This window comes from Anas acuta, chromosome 5 (assembly GCF_963932015.1).
Source record: "Anas acuta chromosome 5, bAnaAcu1.1, whole genome shotgun sequence".
Classification (NCBI taxonomy): domain Eukaryota; kingdom Metazoa; phylum Chordata; class Aves; order Anseriformes; family Anatidae; genus Anas; species Anas acuta.
The window spans coordinates 64,752,656-64,768,526 of NC_088983.1; the positions used below are offsets into that span (position 1 = coordinate 64,752,656).

The window sequence follows — 15,871 nt, forward strand, 5'->3', positions numbered from 1 at the left end:
GATGCTTAATGAAGATGATGTTTATTGCACTTCTATCCAGCAGTATGTATTGTTCATATAAGCAAGACACTAGACAAAAAAAAAATCTAGAAATAACTAAACTGGAGTTTGGACTTTATACCTCATCTCCCAGGAATGGGTCATGAGCTGAATCAGGCTCAGACTTCAAACCCACTTGGTCCTCCAGACTTTCTAATTCTTTACGTACTTCCTGAATGACACTGCTCTCTTCATAATCAGATAGAATATCTCTGGGTATCAAACTCAGAAATGGCATCTCATCCATGATCGAGGGATCTTCTTTTTCATTGTTTCTGGTTTCATTGGAGGACAGTTCACACACAGATGTAGTACTGTGGCTGTTGAAAAAAGAAAAATACCTGGTCATACAGTACATTTTTCATGTTATTTTTGTTAGTTCCTTAATACGATTTTTCTTTTTCTCCACGCATGAAAGCACACATGAAAGCATGCTAGGTGCATAAGTTCATCTATGGTGGGTCTGACAATTTTATAATCTGATTATCACATGCTTGACAGCTGGAGAGTTAAAATGAGATTTCTACATACAGTTGGAGCCAAATTCTTAATAGCATAATATGTTTGATATTGGGACACAAGATGGCAGTGGACCGCAGCACAATCTGTCCCTTCTGCCACAAGCAACCTTGACTAGTCCTTTCTGTTAGTCGTAATACCAAGTTAAGATTCTGTAGTTTAAAAGGTATGCAAAAAAAGTCAGTTTGTCATCGAAGTAGAAAGAATTGGGCACAGAAGGAGAGAGACTTTAATCTACATATAATTTACATCTCTATCACAGCTTAGCTGTCTTATTAGAAGCTAAAGCAATGAAAATAGCAGTGGAGTAACGAACTTGGGGAGTTTATTACACAGGTACCACACAGGTGTTCCAAGAATGCTTGTAGTGCAAAACTGAAGTGATCTCACTTTTTCCTAATGGAACTGTTAATAATGCAAATAACTGTTCTTTTAAAGAATGATTAAAGCCATGACATATTGATGTTTTAGCTTCTAGCAGAAAAATATGGGGTCAATCTGCTGAATGTTCCATGAAACTCAACAATAATGCTGAAAAGGTCTGTTACAGTATGAAGTGTTTTAAGTCTGAACAGCAAATCTTAAGTAGGGAAACTGGTTTCTCAGGCTAGTTTGAAACTGAAGGAAAATATAAGCAAAGCTACCTGTTTTTGCTAGGTTAGAAATGACCTGTAAAGCTAATCATTAGTACAGAAACATGCCTGTTCATACCTGCTGCATGTTTCTGTTATGTAAGCAAACAAAACATTGAACAGAAGCCCAATCTAACAGAAAATTGGTGGACAAGAGCTGTACAATGGAGAATGAAATCAGAATGTTGCTTCTCAACGGCTGTTACTACTACTTTGATTAAAAAGCAGTACCAGCCTGATACAAACTTCATACACACTAGAAATAAGGCTTTGCCAAACTCAATTAGGCATGTGTGTGTGGGGAAAAAAGCAGTAAGTTTGAGAAAATTTCAAAGCTACTGATGAGAAAAGCCATCAAAACTGCGTGAAAGAATCTGCAAGTTTTATATCTTAAAGAAAACTATATAAGCAATTCACTGGCTCAGTTTTGATCTTTTACCTGTGAGATTGGCAGACCAAGCCACTTGCACACGGACACTGCTCAAGTACTCCATCAGGTTCTAGTTCCCAGGTGATCAGGTTGAGAAGTCTGTTTGAAGGATCATGGCAAGGTTCACCTTCTTGAGGTAATGGAGCGCACACAGGAAATAGCAGTTCTGCATGCCAGAGTACATTAATTTTATGAGAAGTCATTAACTGTCAGCTAAACTGAGATGACTTACTATGTATGTCCATAGATGTCCTGGTTTCAGTTAGAACAGAATTAATTTTCTTCCTAGTAGCTGGTGGAATGCTGTGTTTTGGCTTAGGATGAGAAGAGTGTTGATAACACCCTGATGTTTTAATTGTTGCAGAGCAGTGCTTACACCAAGACAAGGGCATCTCAGCTTCTTGCTCTGTCCTGCCAACGGGCAGGCTGGGGGTGCAGTAAGAGCTGGGAGGGGACAGACCCAGGACAGGTGACCCAAACTGGCCAAAGGGGTATTCCATACCATCTGGGGTCATGCTGAACAATATGTAGGGGTGGCTAGCCGGGGGGAGGAGGCCGGACTGCTCGGGGTTAGGCAGTCATTGGTCAGCGGGTGGTGAGCAATTGCATTATGCATCACTTGTTTTGTACATATTATTAATAGTACTACTACTATCACCATTGTATTATTATTATTATTTTATTATTATTGTTGTTATTATTTTCCTGTCTTATTAAACTGTCTTTATCTCAACTCACGGGCTTCACTTTCCATTTCTCTCCCCTGTCCCGGAGGGGGAGGGTGAGCGAACGGCTGCGTGGTGCTTAGCTGCTGGCCGGGTTAAACCACGACAATATACAAGAAATAAAAAAGATGGGCTTGTTTTTTAAGTCCCCTTATATATTAGGGAGCCATAACTTAATGTTCTTTCCACTAGGTGGGAGTAAGACGCTTTGTTTATGCTTACTGAGTAAGATCCATTCCTGCCTCATCACAAAGAGACTACTGTCAATACAGTGGTACCATACAACTCCTTCCGCTGGAGATTTCAAATACTATTCTAAACCCAAGGCAACTACTGACATTACAGTGAATCCTTTGCAATGCATACTGTTGTTTAAAATCTGAATGTAGAAATCTCTATGGCAGATCTATTTTTTTTTTTTTTTTTTTCTCAGAGGTTTCAAATGCAATTGTTCAGACTAAAGCAGCCAGGTTACAAAACCTACAACTCAGCCATTTAATTTATTATAAGAATTCTACAGTAAGTAGGGGCTTGGCATCCTTCTTTTCTGTACATTTCAACCTGTATAAGGAATTAGATAGAATAACACATGGTTTTGGGTTTCTTGATGCTACTAACTTAGTGTCTATCTTGAATTCTGCTCTCCCAGATGTTCCTTTCAAATCTGTTTTCTGGTCTTCATTCACCTCACTTTTTGTGGTATGGTACAATAAAATGGGGGAGCTCTGAATTTTTCTGTAATGAGTCATCAATATATGTATACATGCAAAATATATACACGCTTCTAATGTGTATGATTCATTGGTTGCTAATTCCAAAACAGATTCTATCTTGAATAGTGAATGTTCCATGGCTTACTACAGTTTTTAAATAAAATAATAATAAAAAAAATGTAGATACAGTCCAATCTGTATTAGGACAACCTTCTCCAATGTTTTACTGATGGAGAAAGGCCTTCAGGTTAGGCCTTACTTCCACTCACACCTAACCTGAGAACCTAAAGCACTGCTGAAGCAGGCAACTATAAAGAAAAATTCTTTGCTGTTAATTGACAATTCTGATAAGTTTTAATGACTGTGATCCATTAAGTTTAGTCAATCTTCTTACCTATTGTGTTGCTCCTTCCTGAGTTACATGTTTGTACTGAATTTCATTTCAAGCCAAGCAGTAACTTATACTCAAAATTACTGTGAATGTATATAATACTAATGAAGACATCTTGTTCAAATTCCATAGGAGATCAGAACTACAGCCATTATTACCTTCACAATAGCCAAGCCTAGTACCACAGACACTAATGGATGTGTATTCCTGATTTACTCAACTTTACAACACCAGCAGAGGTTTGAAGACCTACATGAGGAAAGTAATAGGCATTTATAGAAGTGGTCTTTGTCTCATTTCAGGATCAGCATTTACAGAGAAATCTCCAGTAAAGCTTAGCAAAACATAGATGTATTAAGAAGGTACCTCATGAAGGGGAAAATAAGCCACAACTGCTCTAAACAAAGCTTGCTGAAAGCAAACTAATTTAACTTGGAAGGTCTGCGCTGTAATGCTCTGAATTAACAAGGAAAAGCTGAACAGACCTACTTGCCTTGAGATTTGGTGCTTGAAATGAGCTTTTTCCTTTTGTGCCCTTCCAGCCTGATCCACTAGCAAGCTGAGGGTGGGACAGGCACCCTAACTATTGGTGAATGGACAAAGTCATCTGCTGCTCACAGCAAGAACCAGAAAAACAGCAATATAGAAAAGTATCTATGTGGAGTGCAAAGAGGGTTAGACTTGTATTCTGTTACTACTAAATTATGGTGAACTAGTGTAAAAGCTGTGAAGAACCAGTGGGTAGAAAACAGTAACAAGCTGGACCCTGACCAGGCTTTTAGGATTTAGGATTGATATCAGGTCTGGTATCTTTTTCTCATATCTTGTTCTCCTCTCCTTCCTTTTCCTTGTAAATCAAGTTTCATGTTCCCATGTGGACTGACAGCATAGTCTGGAACATTGTTCCATTTGCTGTCCAGTCAGTATTGCATAGAGTGCAGTACCCTGAGATGCCTCATATAAAACTCTCAAGCATGAAGACTATCTGTAGCCTGACGCTGATGCTCTACTAATTTAATACATTTTAAATTCTGTTTTTACTATGCTGAACGAAAATTTGACATAGATCTCTGCTTCTTTTAAATGATACTTTTAAGACATCAGATTTCTGTGCTACTTGTTCTGTTCTCTCTAACGTATGGTGTGCTTTTCTTTTGCTGTTGTGCACTCCTATCAGGCTGTTTCTCACTCCTGATTCTATTAAAGCTTTTCTAATGAAGTTAACACAGTGCATGCCCCAGGCTAAGGCATAATGACCTACTGGTTCCATAGAGGTCTATCTGCTTCACCTGAGCAAAAGAGCTAAATATTAACACTCCTGTATTATGAAATGAATAGGATAAAAAAGCAAAACCACTGTACCTTTCTGAAAAGCACAGCACGTTCCTGGGTTGCAGTCTTGTTGGTTCTCACAAATGGTGCCGTTTTCTCCTTTTGAGGTGGCTTTCTTGCACTCGCCCCAAACACAAAGCTGGTCTCCACAGCATTCAACATCCCGTGAGCAATGCTTGCAAATGGAAAAAACATGTGACAGCTGTTGCTCTAGCACTAATTGCCTGTATCAATAGACAGCTAAACGTGGATTTAGACCTTGTTCCTGAAGGCAGCTGCATGGATGTGGCTTAAATAATGTAACATCTCCATTGTTTAAACAGAATTGCTTAGGTTCTCAACTTCCAGCACACACCAAAGTATTTACTGGACAGAACATCTACAGGAGAATAATGGCACCCCTTCTATACTATTATTCTTTCAGTCTTACAAAATCTGAATTGTTTTTTAGCTCTTATATGAAAATTAGTCAGCAGCCAGACATCCTGCAGTATAATGTGTACTTCAGGGCAGACGTTTGCAATCAAGGAGAAAAAATAAATGAAACATTATCAACGGAAACCATTTCTGATTTTTCCAATGTTAAATGCAGTCCATTTTTTTTAGGTAGTTTGGTTGTCATCTTAAATATTCCTAGTAAATCATTGTTTTAACAGTTGTTTTTTTTTTGTTTTGTTTTGTTTTGTTGTTTTTTTTGTCAGTGTAAAGCCCTGTCTGGGCACCCATACAAAATCAATTTCTTTCATAGTGGATCCCACAGGAGGTACTTAACACTGGGTAAGTAGTAGGTCTACACTGCTAATTATAAAGACAAATATCTTGTAATTGTGAGGGGTCTAGGTCAGGAAGTTGATCCAGCCACCTTCACTTTCACACTTCACAGTCAGTTCACTTCACTGAACTCACTGTGCAACAGGAATGTAGCCAGGACCAAATTTGTATTTTTTTCTACTAATGCTCTACTGAACACTGTATGGAGAAATAGGGCTTTTAGGTTTCAGTTACATCCCAATTGATTTTTAATGACTCCATGTTAACAATAAAAATGATCTGGTTTAACACTTTCTAAAGTATGAATGAGCTTTCCTAATGACAAAAGATTGATAATTCAGGACTTCCATTCAATCTTCTAAAGTCAATACAGCTTCCTGAAATTATCGAGAATTTAAAGCATTTAAATCATTTACATCGTTTCAAGAAAAGATTTTAATCGTATTGATTACAGGATTTTACTGCAATGCTAGGATTTTTCAACTTAATGGCCTGTAAATGCTTTGAACAACAACTGTTTCACAAGAGGCCATCAGCAGAATGTAGGTGAAAAAGGACAGCTAGATGAAGGCCGTTTTCAGTTGATTGCTCTTAAATTGTTTTTTCACTGTGAAGAAGCCTGAGCTTTTCGGGTACCTGTCACCTACACAAGATAACCTAAGCATAGCTATTGCCAAAAACACTTCTGTTATCTCAAAAGACAGGGATTTACTGCTTCCTAAGGTTCACATATTCAAATAATGTAACCTTATACCTTAGTTGTGATAACAGGCAGGGGAAAAACATGTTATGTATCTACTAATACACAAAGCTGTGCATCTTCTTAGGTAATGATTTTAATTTATTGACGTTAACACCAAGAATTTACATAGTAAGTGTTTAAAGACTACATAAAATCATGAATCACTTCAGAACTTACTTTATGTTGGGTTTTACAGAGCTGACACTTGTATTCAAAAGTGGAGAACTGGCAATATTTCCCTGTTTCACAGTCTTCATCAATGATACACTCCTATAAATAAATAAATAAATAAATAAAGGTGTAGTTTGCCACTATGACGGAAATCCATACTTCTCCTTGAAACACCAGAAAGAAGGTCTTGATTGATTGTATTTCTTATTTGGGACTCAAGGGAAAAAAGCTCTCTTAGTTTTTTGTAATAGAACAGTTTTGTAATAGAACATTGTGGCTGCAAACCGTTAGGTGGCTTCACATCTCACGTAAATATTAATACCAACAACCTCGAGAAAATTAATTCTCTTTGTTCTGCTCTCTTGAGGAAAAACAAGCAACCTGAAGACACTTGCATTAAAGCTATTTTACTTGTATTAGAGTTCAATCACGATTGACTTGTTTGCTGGTTTTTAGAATGGGACAAGACTGAAAGAAAGTCTATGATACAGGAGCTGCAGCAGCCAAGAGCATCTTTATGCTCTGTGGGAGATCGTTCTGAAACAGCTTTCTTAATCCCAGGCCAGGTAGCTTTATGCTGTCCTCCTTCCTCCTCCCCAGCAGCATCAGTGCTGACCTCCAAAACTCAGCAGCTTGGCCAGCTTCCTCAAGCAAGCAATGACAGCCCGAAGGGAGATGGTTCTCTAATGCATCAGCCTTTGCTACTCAGCTAAGGTGTTCCAACAGGCTTCAGGCTAGCAAGTTGCTTGGGCATGTTTTTCAAGCCTGGAAGCGTTTCATGGCCTTAGCAAAACTGTTCCTGTGAGAGGGACACCTGAGTTCCCATCTCAATCACAGACTCCAACTGATGTTTCTTTGCCCAGAGGTCCCACCAGCACCGAGGATTGCTTTTTGTTTGTGCTGCACAGGGCTAACATACAAATACTGACCAGAAATTCTTTGCCAGGGATTTTTATTTGGGGGGCGAGCATAATTAAAGTACAAAACAACTCTGCACGCTGTTTAGATATGGCATTGAGGAAGAATCTGCAATACAGAGAGTAAGTGTATAGTTTGTGTAACCCTGAAGTTTCTGGTTCATGGGGAGGACATCTTTTTTCTTCACATTTTTTGAGATTACCTCTCAAAAAATCAAGTGATTAATCCTATTCTAAAATTGTCTTCTCCAGGTAACTATCAAGCCAACAAAAGAATAAATCTTAGCACTATTCCTGTCTAAGTCACTTTTATTTCATCACTGGTTTGTACCATCACAAGGCTGATGCTATCTTTGTGTTATTAGTCAGTACACAATAAGGAATTAAAAATCCCTGAATTCTCTGAAGAAATAACTTGTCTGCTCCTTGGTAGATACTAATCTCACTTCTTGGTGCAGCCTAACTGTCATTTATGCAACCTTTACTGAAAATTTTTACCAATTTTTTTTTTTTTGATGATGATTTTCCCCAAACTGACTTTTTCCATGCCATCCCAGATGGGTTTTGTTTCTGTATGATCAGCTGGGCTGAAAATTAACTCATCAAGAAGTTTAAATGAAGCTCTTAAATTACTATAATCACTGAAAGACAAAGCAGCTATACTGTCTTCAGGTCTCCATATTTAACATTATAAAAACTTCTTGTGTGCTATGAGACAAGGCTGCTCTGCATGAAGAGCAGTTCTTTGTTTAAGTTAACCATTTTGGCCATCTGAGATGTTTTCAAAGAGTTTGATTATCCAGGACATAAAACAGAAGCCAAAGCCTGATTCTTTTCAAGTCAGTGAAGTTACATGTGGGTTATGTGTTTATAATTAAGCAGGCATTTCAGCTATTTTAGGAGATGATCATTGTTGGGTCTAGGCCGTTATCTATTGTCATAATGCTTTTGCAGCTTCATTATCCCATATATGTTCTTCTTGTTTGCTTTTGTGCTGCTACATAATCAGGTGGGTCAAAATGCAAGTGTTCTACAGTACGTTTGAGTTTTTGTGGTTTCAAGTTAGTAGTTAGCCACTTCTCCTCCTTAGCTGCCATGCTCTTTCTGGCCAAGTTTCTACCCATAGCTTTGTCAGCTTCTTTTATAAACCACATTCTTGTATAAACGGTATTTTGAATAAACTATACTGTTTCATTCCTGTTCCATCCACTTTCAGGCAAATAGCCAGGTCTCAGTGTAGTCAGTTTTTCCAATTGTCTCTTTCCACAGAGGAGAAATCTTGCCATAATCATTTTTAAGCTCATGGAATAACCCTCTCTCTAGCTTTAAAACCACCTAACATCTAAGTTGCAATTCTCCAGTTACCGGTTTCTCTTGCACTAATGAGTCCCCTGCCTTTCCCCTCTTATTGAATTGTGTCCCACCAATTAAGACCCCAAGTCTTATGAGGTTTTCAGCTGGGGAAAAAAAAAAAGAAGTCCTTTTACAGTTCTCTTTCCTGGCATGGAATAAAATTCTTTTCATAAGCTTTCTTAAAGCTGTGAAATTTTGTGCCATGCTCCAAACCAGTCAATGTTTATAATCCACAGTCAATGCAAAACCCAATAATTCTTACACATGCAGATGCATGACCATTTCTCTTTTTTTTTTCTTTTTTTTTTTTTTCTTTCTTTCTTTCTTTCTTTACAGACCTTTTCTAATCAGGCTACCTTGAGACACAACACTTGCTAAACAAGGAACAAAACTAAGCATCTTCATCAGCTGCAATGGATTCTGAACAATCCATATTCTTTGTGGGATCCTGTAAAGTATGTTATTTTTCAGAATGCTTTGTTTTTGCAGGGTCAACGGTGTGTAAACTGGGAAGAGGCAGTGCGGGCATCTGACATGCCCGCATAATTTTACCTTGCAGCTAAGAAATACACTGTTCAAGGAGTGCTAAAGAATAATACAGAGCAAAAGCAGGACTGCCTATTTATTAATGAGAATACTAGGACCCACACACAATAGAAAGCATGATGGAGATGAGTGTAGTACCTGTAAGCACATACTTCACATCCTGTAGACTTTTATTATAATATTGTACCCTACGGTGAATATCCTGCAACACGTGAAAGTAATTTGGGGGTTGAAATTTGTTCCAAAACCCTTGAGGGAAAAAAAAATAAAGAGGCAAGAACAGAATATTGGAATTTGTGGAAAAGATTCTCTGTAGTTTGAGTTAGGCTATTAAAACAACTACTGCTGAAACTTCAGTTTTCTTGTCTTTGGCACATTATGCCAAAGTTGTAATTTGCTTTCTTAAGGAATGATTACGCGCCTTATGTGAGATTTAAAAAATGACTGACAGTACTGATGGTTAAGTATGCTTCTAACACAACTACCAGAAATCTGAAACAGATGCCTGTGTGAGACAGCTTAAGAATGTTCAAGTAAGACATGGTGTAAGCATTAACAGGTTTTGACAAGGGTACTTTCCTTCTGTTTGAATGTTTATGTGTGTGTGGAAAGGCACAGAACTAAAATGTTTTCTTTCAGTGTGATACAACGACCTTTACACTTCACCAGTAAGAAGCCTTTGAACTAGAAGGCACTATGGGCTATTCTGACAGACTGTCCTTGACTGGTGAGCGTAGCCAACTACAGTGTGGATCCTGTTATCTTCTGCTCGTGTAACGCACTAAGGATAAAGAGGGAGAAGCAAAGAACGTCCCATTCAAAATTACAAAAGCAGAACTACGCAGAACGAGTTAATCTACTTTCTTGAAGAAACCTTTCATTTGCAGTGTTCTTCTGGTTTCCGTACCTCACTATGGTAATAACCTTAACATTCCCTTTTGCTGGTTTTATATTACGTACTGAAATCATGTTCATTTCACTTCCTTCTTTTTTCCCCCTTAGCTCCTAATTAACTGCATATATTTAACACCCTAAGTGTAGTCAAGAAAATATGCTCAAGACTATTCTTATATTGTGTGACTTTCAAAATAGAACCATTGATTTTAAATAAAATGGTGACATTTAGCTGGTCTATTCCCTTTTCCCACTCATCCTCCCTCCCACATTCTAAAAGATAATTTTAAACCAAATTCTCTCTTCACTCCTCTCGTATCTTCAAATTATATTTGTCTGGGACAGGCAAATGACTGCCTGGCGTGGGCTATCCTTTCCTTCGAGGCTCTTTACACTTTAGCTTAGAACCCAAGAAAGCAGAGACAGGAGCAAAGGTATCATTCCTATCCTTCTATGGCTTTCAGGTTCACAAGCCATAAAGTGACGAGACAAAATTCACTGACGTCAGAGAGGTAATGAAGTTTTGCCAGGAGATACACAACAAAGGAAGCAATGCTAAAAAGGTGGTGTGGCAATTAGAAAATGACTCCAACAGATGACAAAAGCTGCTGAGTAGTAAGCAAAAAAAGAAAAAAGAAAGAAAAAAGTTCTGTATCCTATGTGCATTACACATATTAGAAAAATGATAGAAGTACACAGAATGCAATACCATCCTATGGAAACTACTACCAGTCTGAATTGCGGTATTGTTCCAACTCCTACTCTCTCAGTTGTCTAGACAGGGCACATAATGCATTCATTTTTAATGAGATACGAATTAATTTGCCTTTAAATATCTCAAAACCTCTGTAATACTTTCCAGCAGAGCAAATGTCTTACTGCTGTCCTGCCAAGTACAAAGCACTCAAAAATAAGGACTAGTGTTATAAAAAAAAGACAGTAAAAAGATCAAATGTGAGTTGCAAACTATGGTACTAGTCACATCCCAGTACTGTGTGGGAAATATGCGTATGTATGTATGGGGCTACATATTGCTGGAGCTGTCTGCAGCACCAGAACTCTCCTCTCATCCCACATGCTTGCCCTAGAGGAGGCAGGACAGGTTATAGCATGTTTGTCCAGCTTTTCTCATGTTTGTCAGGTGTACCATAGGCAGGGCAGGACGGTAGAAATTCCAGCAAAATCTTCCTTCAGGCCTTCCTGCAACTCAGTGTCATGCTATATACTCACTTGACTTTTTTAAATACATATGGACACTAAAATGTATAGTTAGGGAAGGAATATTTTGAAGAATAGAGTTAGAAGTTGAAGAATTAGACAGTTTGGGACCCAAAACCAATAGCCCTATGCTCCATTTTTAATTGCTCCATGTTAAGAAAAGCTTTTTTTTTTTTCCCCATAGTTTGAGATTATCAAATGAGGTGAAAATATTAATTTATATATCTAAACAAAATTTTCCTAATGATTTTGTAATAAACTGTCTTAAAAGAAAAATGCATCTACCTTAAGATCTATTAATTGAAGAACAGTTCTTCTAGTTTTGGTGACTAAAAGGTGCGTCTAAAACCCTGCTAGAAACTCTTGGTTTCTAGTCTAAATGTCTTGAGATAATTAACAGCTAGAGAAACACTGTACAACTGTGCCATAAAGTTCTAAAGTGCCATTATTTCTAAATAGTCAGTAACCATACAAAGATACAGCCCTCATGAAATGGTGTGCCCTGAGGCTGAGTTTCAATGCAGGCATCTTTTCTCTCTACAATTGGCAGCTACAAAGTTTCCATGATTCACTACCAAACTATGTACATTTTGAAAATTTATAAAAACAAAACAGTCCAGAATAGCTCTGCACAGCAAGGATGTGAAACATCTGTGCAAAAAGAAAAGCAGTACAAAGCAGGATTTATGTACTTAATAGCTCCTTGCTGATGCCAATCTGTACCTAATCCATTACAGAACTTACTTCAAACCCTGAATCTTAGGTGCTTTGTTCTCATGTGATACACACTCTTGGTAGCTTACAACTTCAACAGACTTACTGTGTTTCAGGTGTCAGCCAAAGATAATACTCAAACAGAAATACATGGTAAGAATTCATTTACAATGGATTTTGCCTATAGCAGAGTTGACTGTGTGGATGACTGCTGATACTCTAGCTAAAAGGGAATAATTTATTTTCTATGAGTTGTAGATAAAAGAAAGGGTTTAAATTACATCATCAGAGATCTTATAGTGAGTGTAGGAAGGCATTGGAATAAACTGTCACCAGCACTGGAGGATTTTGAGAACAGATGAGCTGAATGTCTGCCTAAAGATGGAGTTCCCTTGCTGATGGCTCTGAAAAATCTTGGACTCAGCCCATGAAGGTTTTCCTTTGACTGATACCATGATGTGAACTATCTACATGCTGTGAGATGCTTCTTCCTTTCCCTGGGAGAAATGGGCTTTCTAAGGGAACAATTTTCAGGGATTCCTCATGTGATGTAAATTCACATCACAGGCTCTGACTCAGTTCCAGACAGAATTATAAGTGAACAAATCTGAAATTCCCATTCCATATATCTTTTCACCAATATATATAATAATATATATTAGAGTATGTTACCTACTGAACAGAAGTTATGGACTTGTTATAAAGAATTCTGACAGGTAGAAAAGATGGAGGGGGGGTTCTCTCTTTAACTGCAGTAGTAAACCACCATGACTGAATAGCTCACCTTCACTGGTATGGTATTCCTCGGCACTAATTATCAAAGTGGCCTAGTCCCTCATTAGGCCAGACAGACACACTCTGCAAAAAATGCCAAAATGCTAGTTTTGAATTAGATAGGAGAAAGGAAAGAATGAGACTTATTCAGCTGACATATAAATGCATTTATCAAGAGAATACATTTGAAGACACCACTCTACAGAGCTTTTTTCCCTCACATTTGCCAAATTTTTGATGAAATGAAACTAAACAGAAACAGATCAAATCACCACCTTCCTCCAACTGTCATGGTTTACCTCAGTAAATCATAGTACAAAACATCATCAAGCTGGACTAGCAGCATCTTGCACATCTTTTCTGACCATAAACAACTGTACAGAAGACCAAGCAGTCACAGAGCACGTTCATTTGTTCTCCTCCTACTCACATTTGTGTAAAACAAGTGTAATTCTAATGATTTTAATTAATCGTCCCCTCCTACAGTTCAGGGAAAAATTAGAAAAAGCTTAGGCTTATTGTATATTGAACTCTGTGTTTCTGTGCCCACCTCCCAGCCACCTTACATATGTATAATACAGATGTAAACCAGCTGCATGTTTGGCACATTTGTCTGTATTTTTTATATCTCAATTATTCTGAGATCATATCAAATTAAAAAAAAAAAAAAAAAAAAAAAAAAAGAGTTATGATTTACATTCATTTCCTAAAATCTTTGTTACATGTTGGTACCCTACCAGATAAAGTTTACTGGTTAATTAGATAATGTGGTTTCAGTTTAAAATCAAATAAGCACCTGCTGCAGCCAGCACATTAAAACTATATAAAGCAAAACCCCTGGGGAAAAAAAATAAAATAAAATCTCTTTTGCTTTAAAGCTGTTCCTATAATGTGATTCGTTTTGCTACGTGTCTGGCCAAAGGAAATATTGGTGATGAACTCTGACTTCGGTCTTAAGACAGTCCATACTATGATCTCTCAAGAGCTGTCAGCAGCTTACAGAATTGTCACCAGCCCACATAAAAGATTTATTCTCCTGACTCTCTCTGTTACCTCACAGAGATGAAAAAATATTTAAATTCTCTTAGTTTAAATAGGTAGATCGAGTAGAGCTGGAAAGTAAAAACTTTCCTGATTTGTTTTATATTTACCTATAACTTGGACATGACCTGTAAGAAACCTTTTGACAGCCTTGGTTCCCTAAACTCAATACATGAGGTGTAAGAAGGCTGTACTAAAACCAAGTAAACAGTTGCTCTTTTTACTCTCACTACTCCCTTACTGTGGCTTTTTTTGCAGAAGAGTTCTTTCAACCCGTATGAAAACAAGGAAGAAGTAGATGACTAAATATGATATATACCTCCCCACAGATGGAAAGTTTCAGACAAATCAGATGATTTCCACCATTAACAAGATTACTGTAAGTTGTAGAAATAGTGTATGACTGTCAGATGGACACTGAGGAATGCAGATGGACATTGATTCTTCTAGAGAAAGCTTGTTTTGTAGCTTTCTAGGGGTAAACTTCCTGATTTGCTGTTGTGTTTTTACTAACACAATAACCTAGAACACTGAACCAATTCTAGGCATTGTGATTGTGTTACAGTAATAGTTTATTTTTGGTAACGAGAAATTTATTCCAAGAAAATCTTTCTCCCTTCATCATTTAGCTACTCGAAGGGTAAGAGTTCAGACAAAAAAAAATGGTGAAGCAGTTCTTCAGCAAATATGATTTTGCATAAAAATATTCTATTTTGTTTGTTTTTTGGAGGTGAACTGGAAACGAAATACTACATTGTAACACAAGGGTCTGGCAAAGTTTGAAACATCCCCAGACACAGGCATTGACCTGAATTACTAATGAAGAATGTTACTTTCAGAATATTAATTAGCACAACACAATTTTCTTTGCCAAACTTGACAGAAGAAAACTTACACTAAGCTAGCACAACAGAAAAATGTGAAAGAAATCCTAGCTACTATTTTTTTTACTAGTAAAGTAAATGCACTAAAGTTATCCAAATTACTTCAGACTCTCACTGACACAAATGGGAACAAGATTTGATGCCTTTAATTAGGAATAACCCATTTGTTGTTGCATCAGTTCTTGGCCTGTAAATCTGAGCCGCTATTTAAGGCAAAAAATGTGATAAAGATCTGTGTTCTGTGTGGGTAGTTAGGGTCTGGCAGCCGGAAGATGTGGCGCTGTACGGAAAGGTGGAGCCCCTCCCTTGATGGACGGTAGCGTGTGGCCTGTGATGTAAGCAAGCGGAGGTGACGCTATGGGCCTCAGGTATATAACCCCATGGGACTCGACAATAAACACCATTTGCCATCCACCACCTTGGTGTCTGTGAGCCGATGGACCGAGCGGCCTGGGGTTGGTCACCGTGCCGTTCCTGAACCAGGTCGCCACTGCCCCCTGAAGGCAACAGTTCTGACCTTTGGTTGTCATGTTTTCAGCTCAAACACCTGCCTGGTTTGTCCCATCTCTCAGCAAAATGCACCTTGCTTCTCTTCACTCTGACAAGGTCTAGCAGCTGTTTACACCTGCTTGTTTGTTCGGGGTCACCAAGCATGATATCTGAGTCCATGGAAACTGAGATCTCACTTTTCTCTGCATCATTGCAGCCCTATAGTATTACAAAACCATCTTCCTTGCACACAATACCCATTCTTGTGTGGATTCTCTGCACAGACCCATAACTTTCTACACAGTGTTTTCTCTGAGAAAGCAAGCCAGATCAGAATGGACTCAAAGATGTGGACACAGCTTCTGACATACACCTCAGCTGGCTATTACAGAGCTTTCCCACCCTTCTTCCTTGGAGAAGTTTCTTCTTGTAGGAGCAGAGGTGACACACAAGGGTTTCAAACTACTTAATGACACGTCTTTCCATTCATGGAGGCTAAGGTTCAGAGTTTTTGGCAATAGTCCTGCAAATATCACATGACCAGTAAAACTTTTGGTCTTAGGGACATGCTGTGAC

At 38.1% G+C, this 15,871-nt stretch overlaps 1 protein-coding gene across 1 annotated transcript in view; it reads right to left on the bottom strand.

The window, feature by feature from the left end:
* The window catches only part of DKK3 (dickkopf WNT signaling pathway inhibitor 3), a 27,204-nt gene continuing 11,333 nt past the window's right edge, over positions 1 to 15,871 (bottom strand). Inside the window, exons 4-7 of the mRNA XM_068685387.1 lie at positions 6,472 to 6,564; positions 4,812 to 4,956; positions 1,630 to 1,786; positions 1 to 359 (exon numbers count right to left, since the gene is read on the bottom strand). Of these exons, the coding sequence (XP_068541488.1) occupies positions 116 to 359; positions 1,630 to 1,786; positions 4,812 to 4,956; positions 6,472 to 6,564 (639 nt within the window). The 3' untranslated portion in view covers positions 1 to 115. The remainder of the gene's footprint in view (positions 360 to 1,629; positions 1,787 to 4,811; positions 4,957 to 6,471; positions 6,565 to 15,871) is intronic.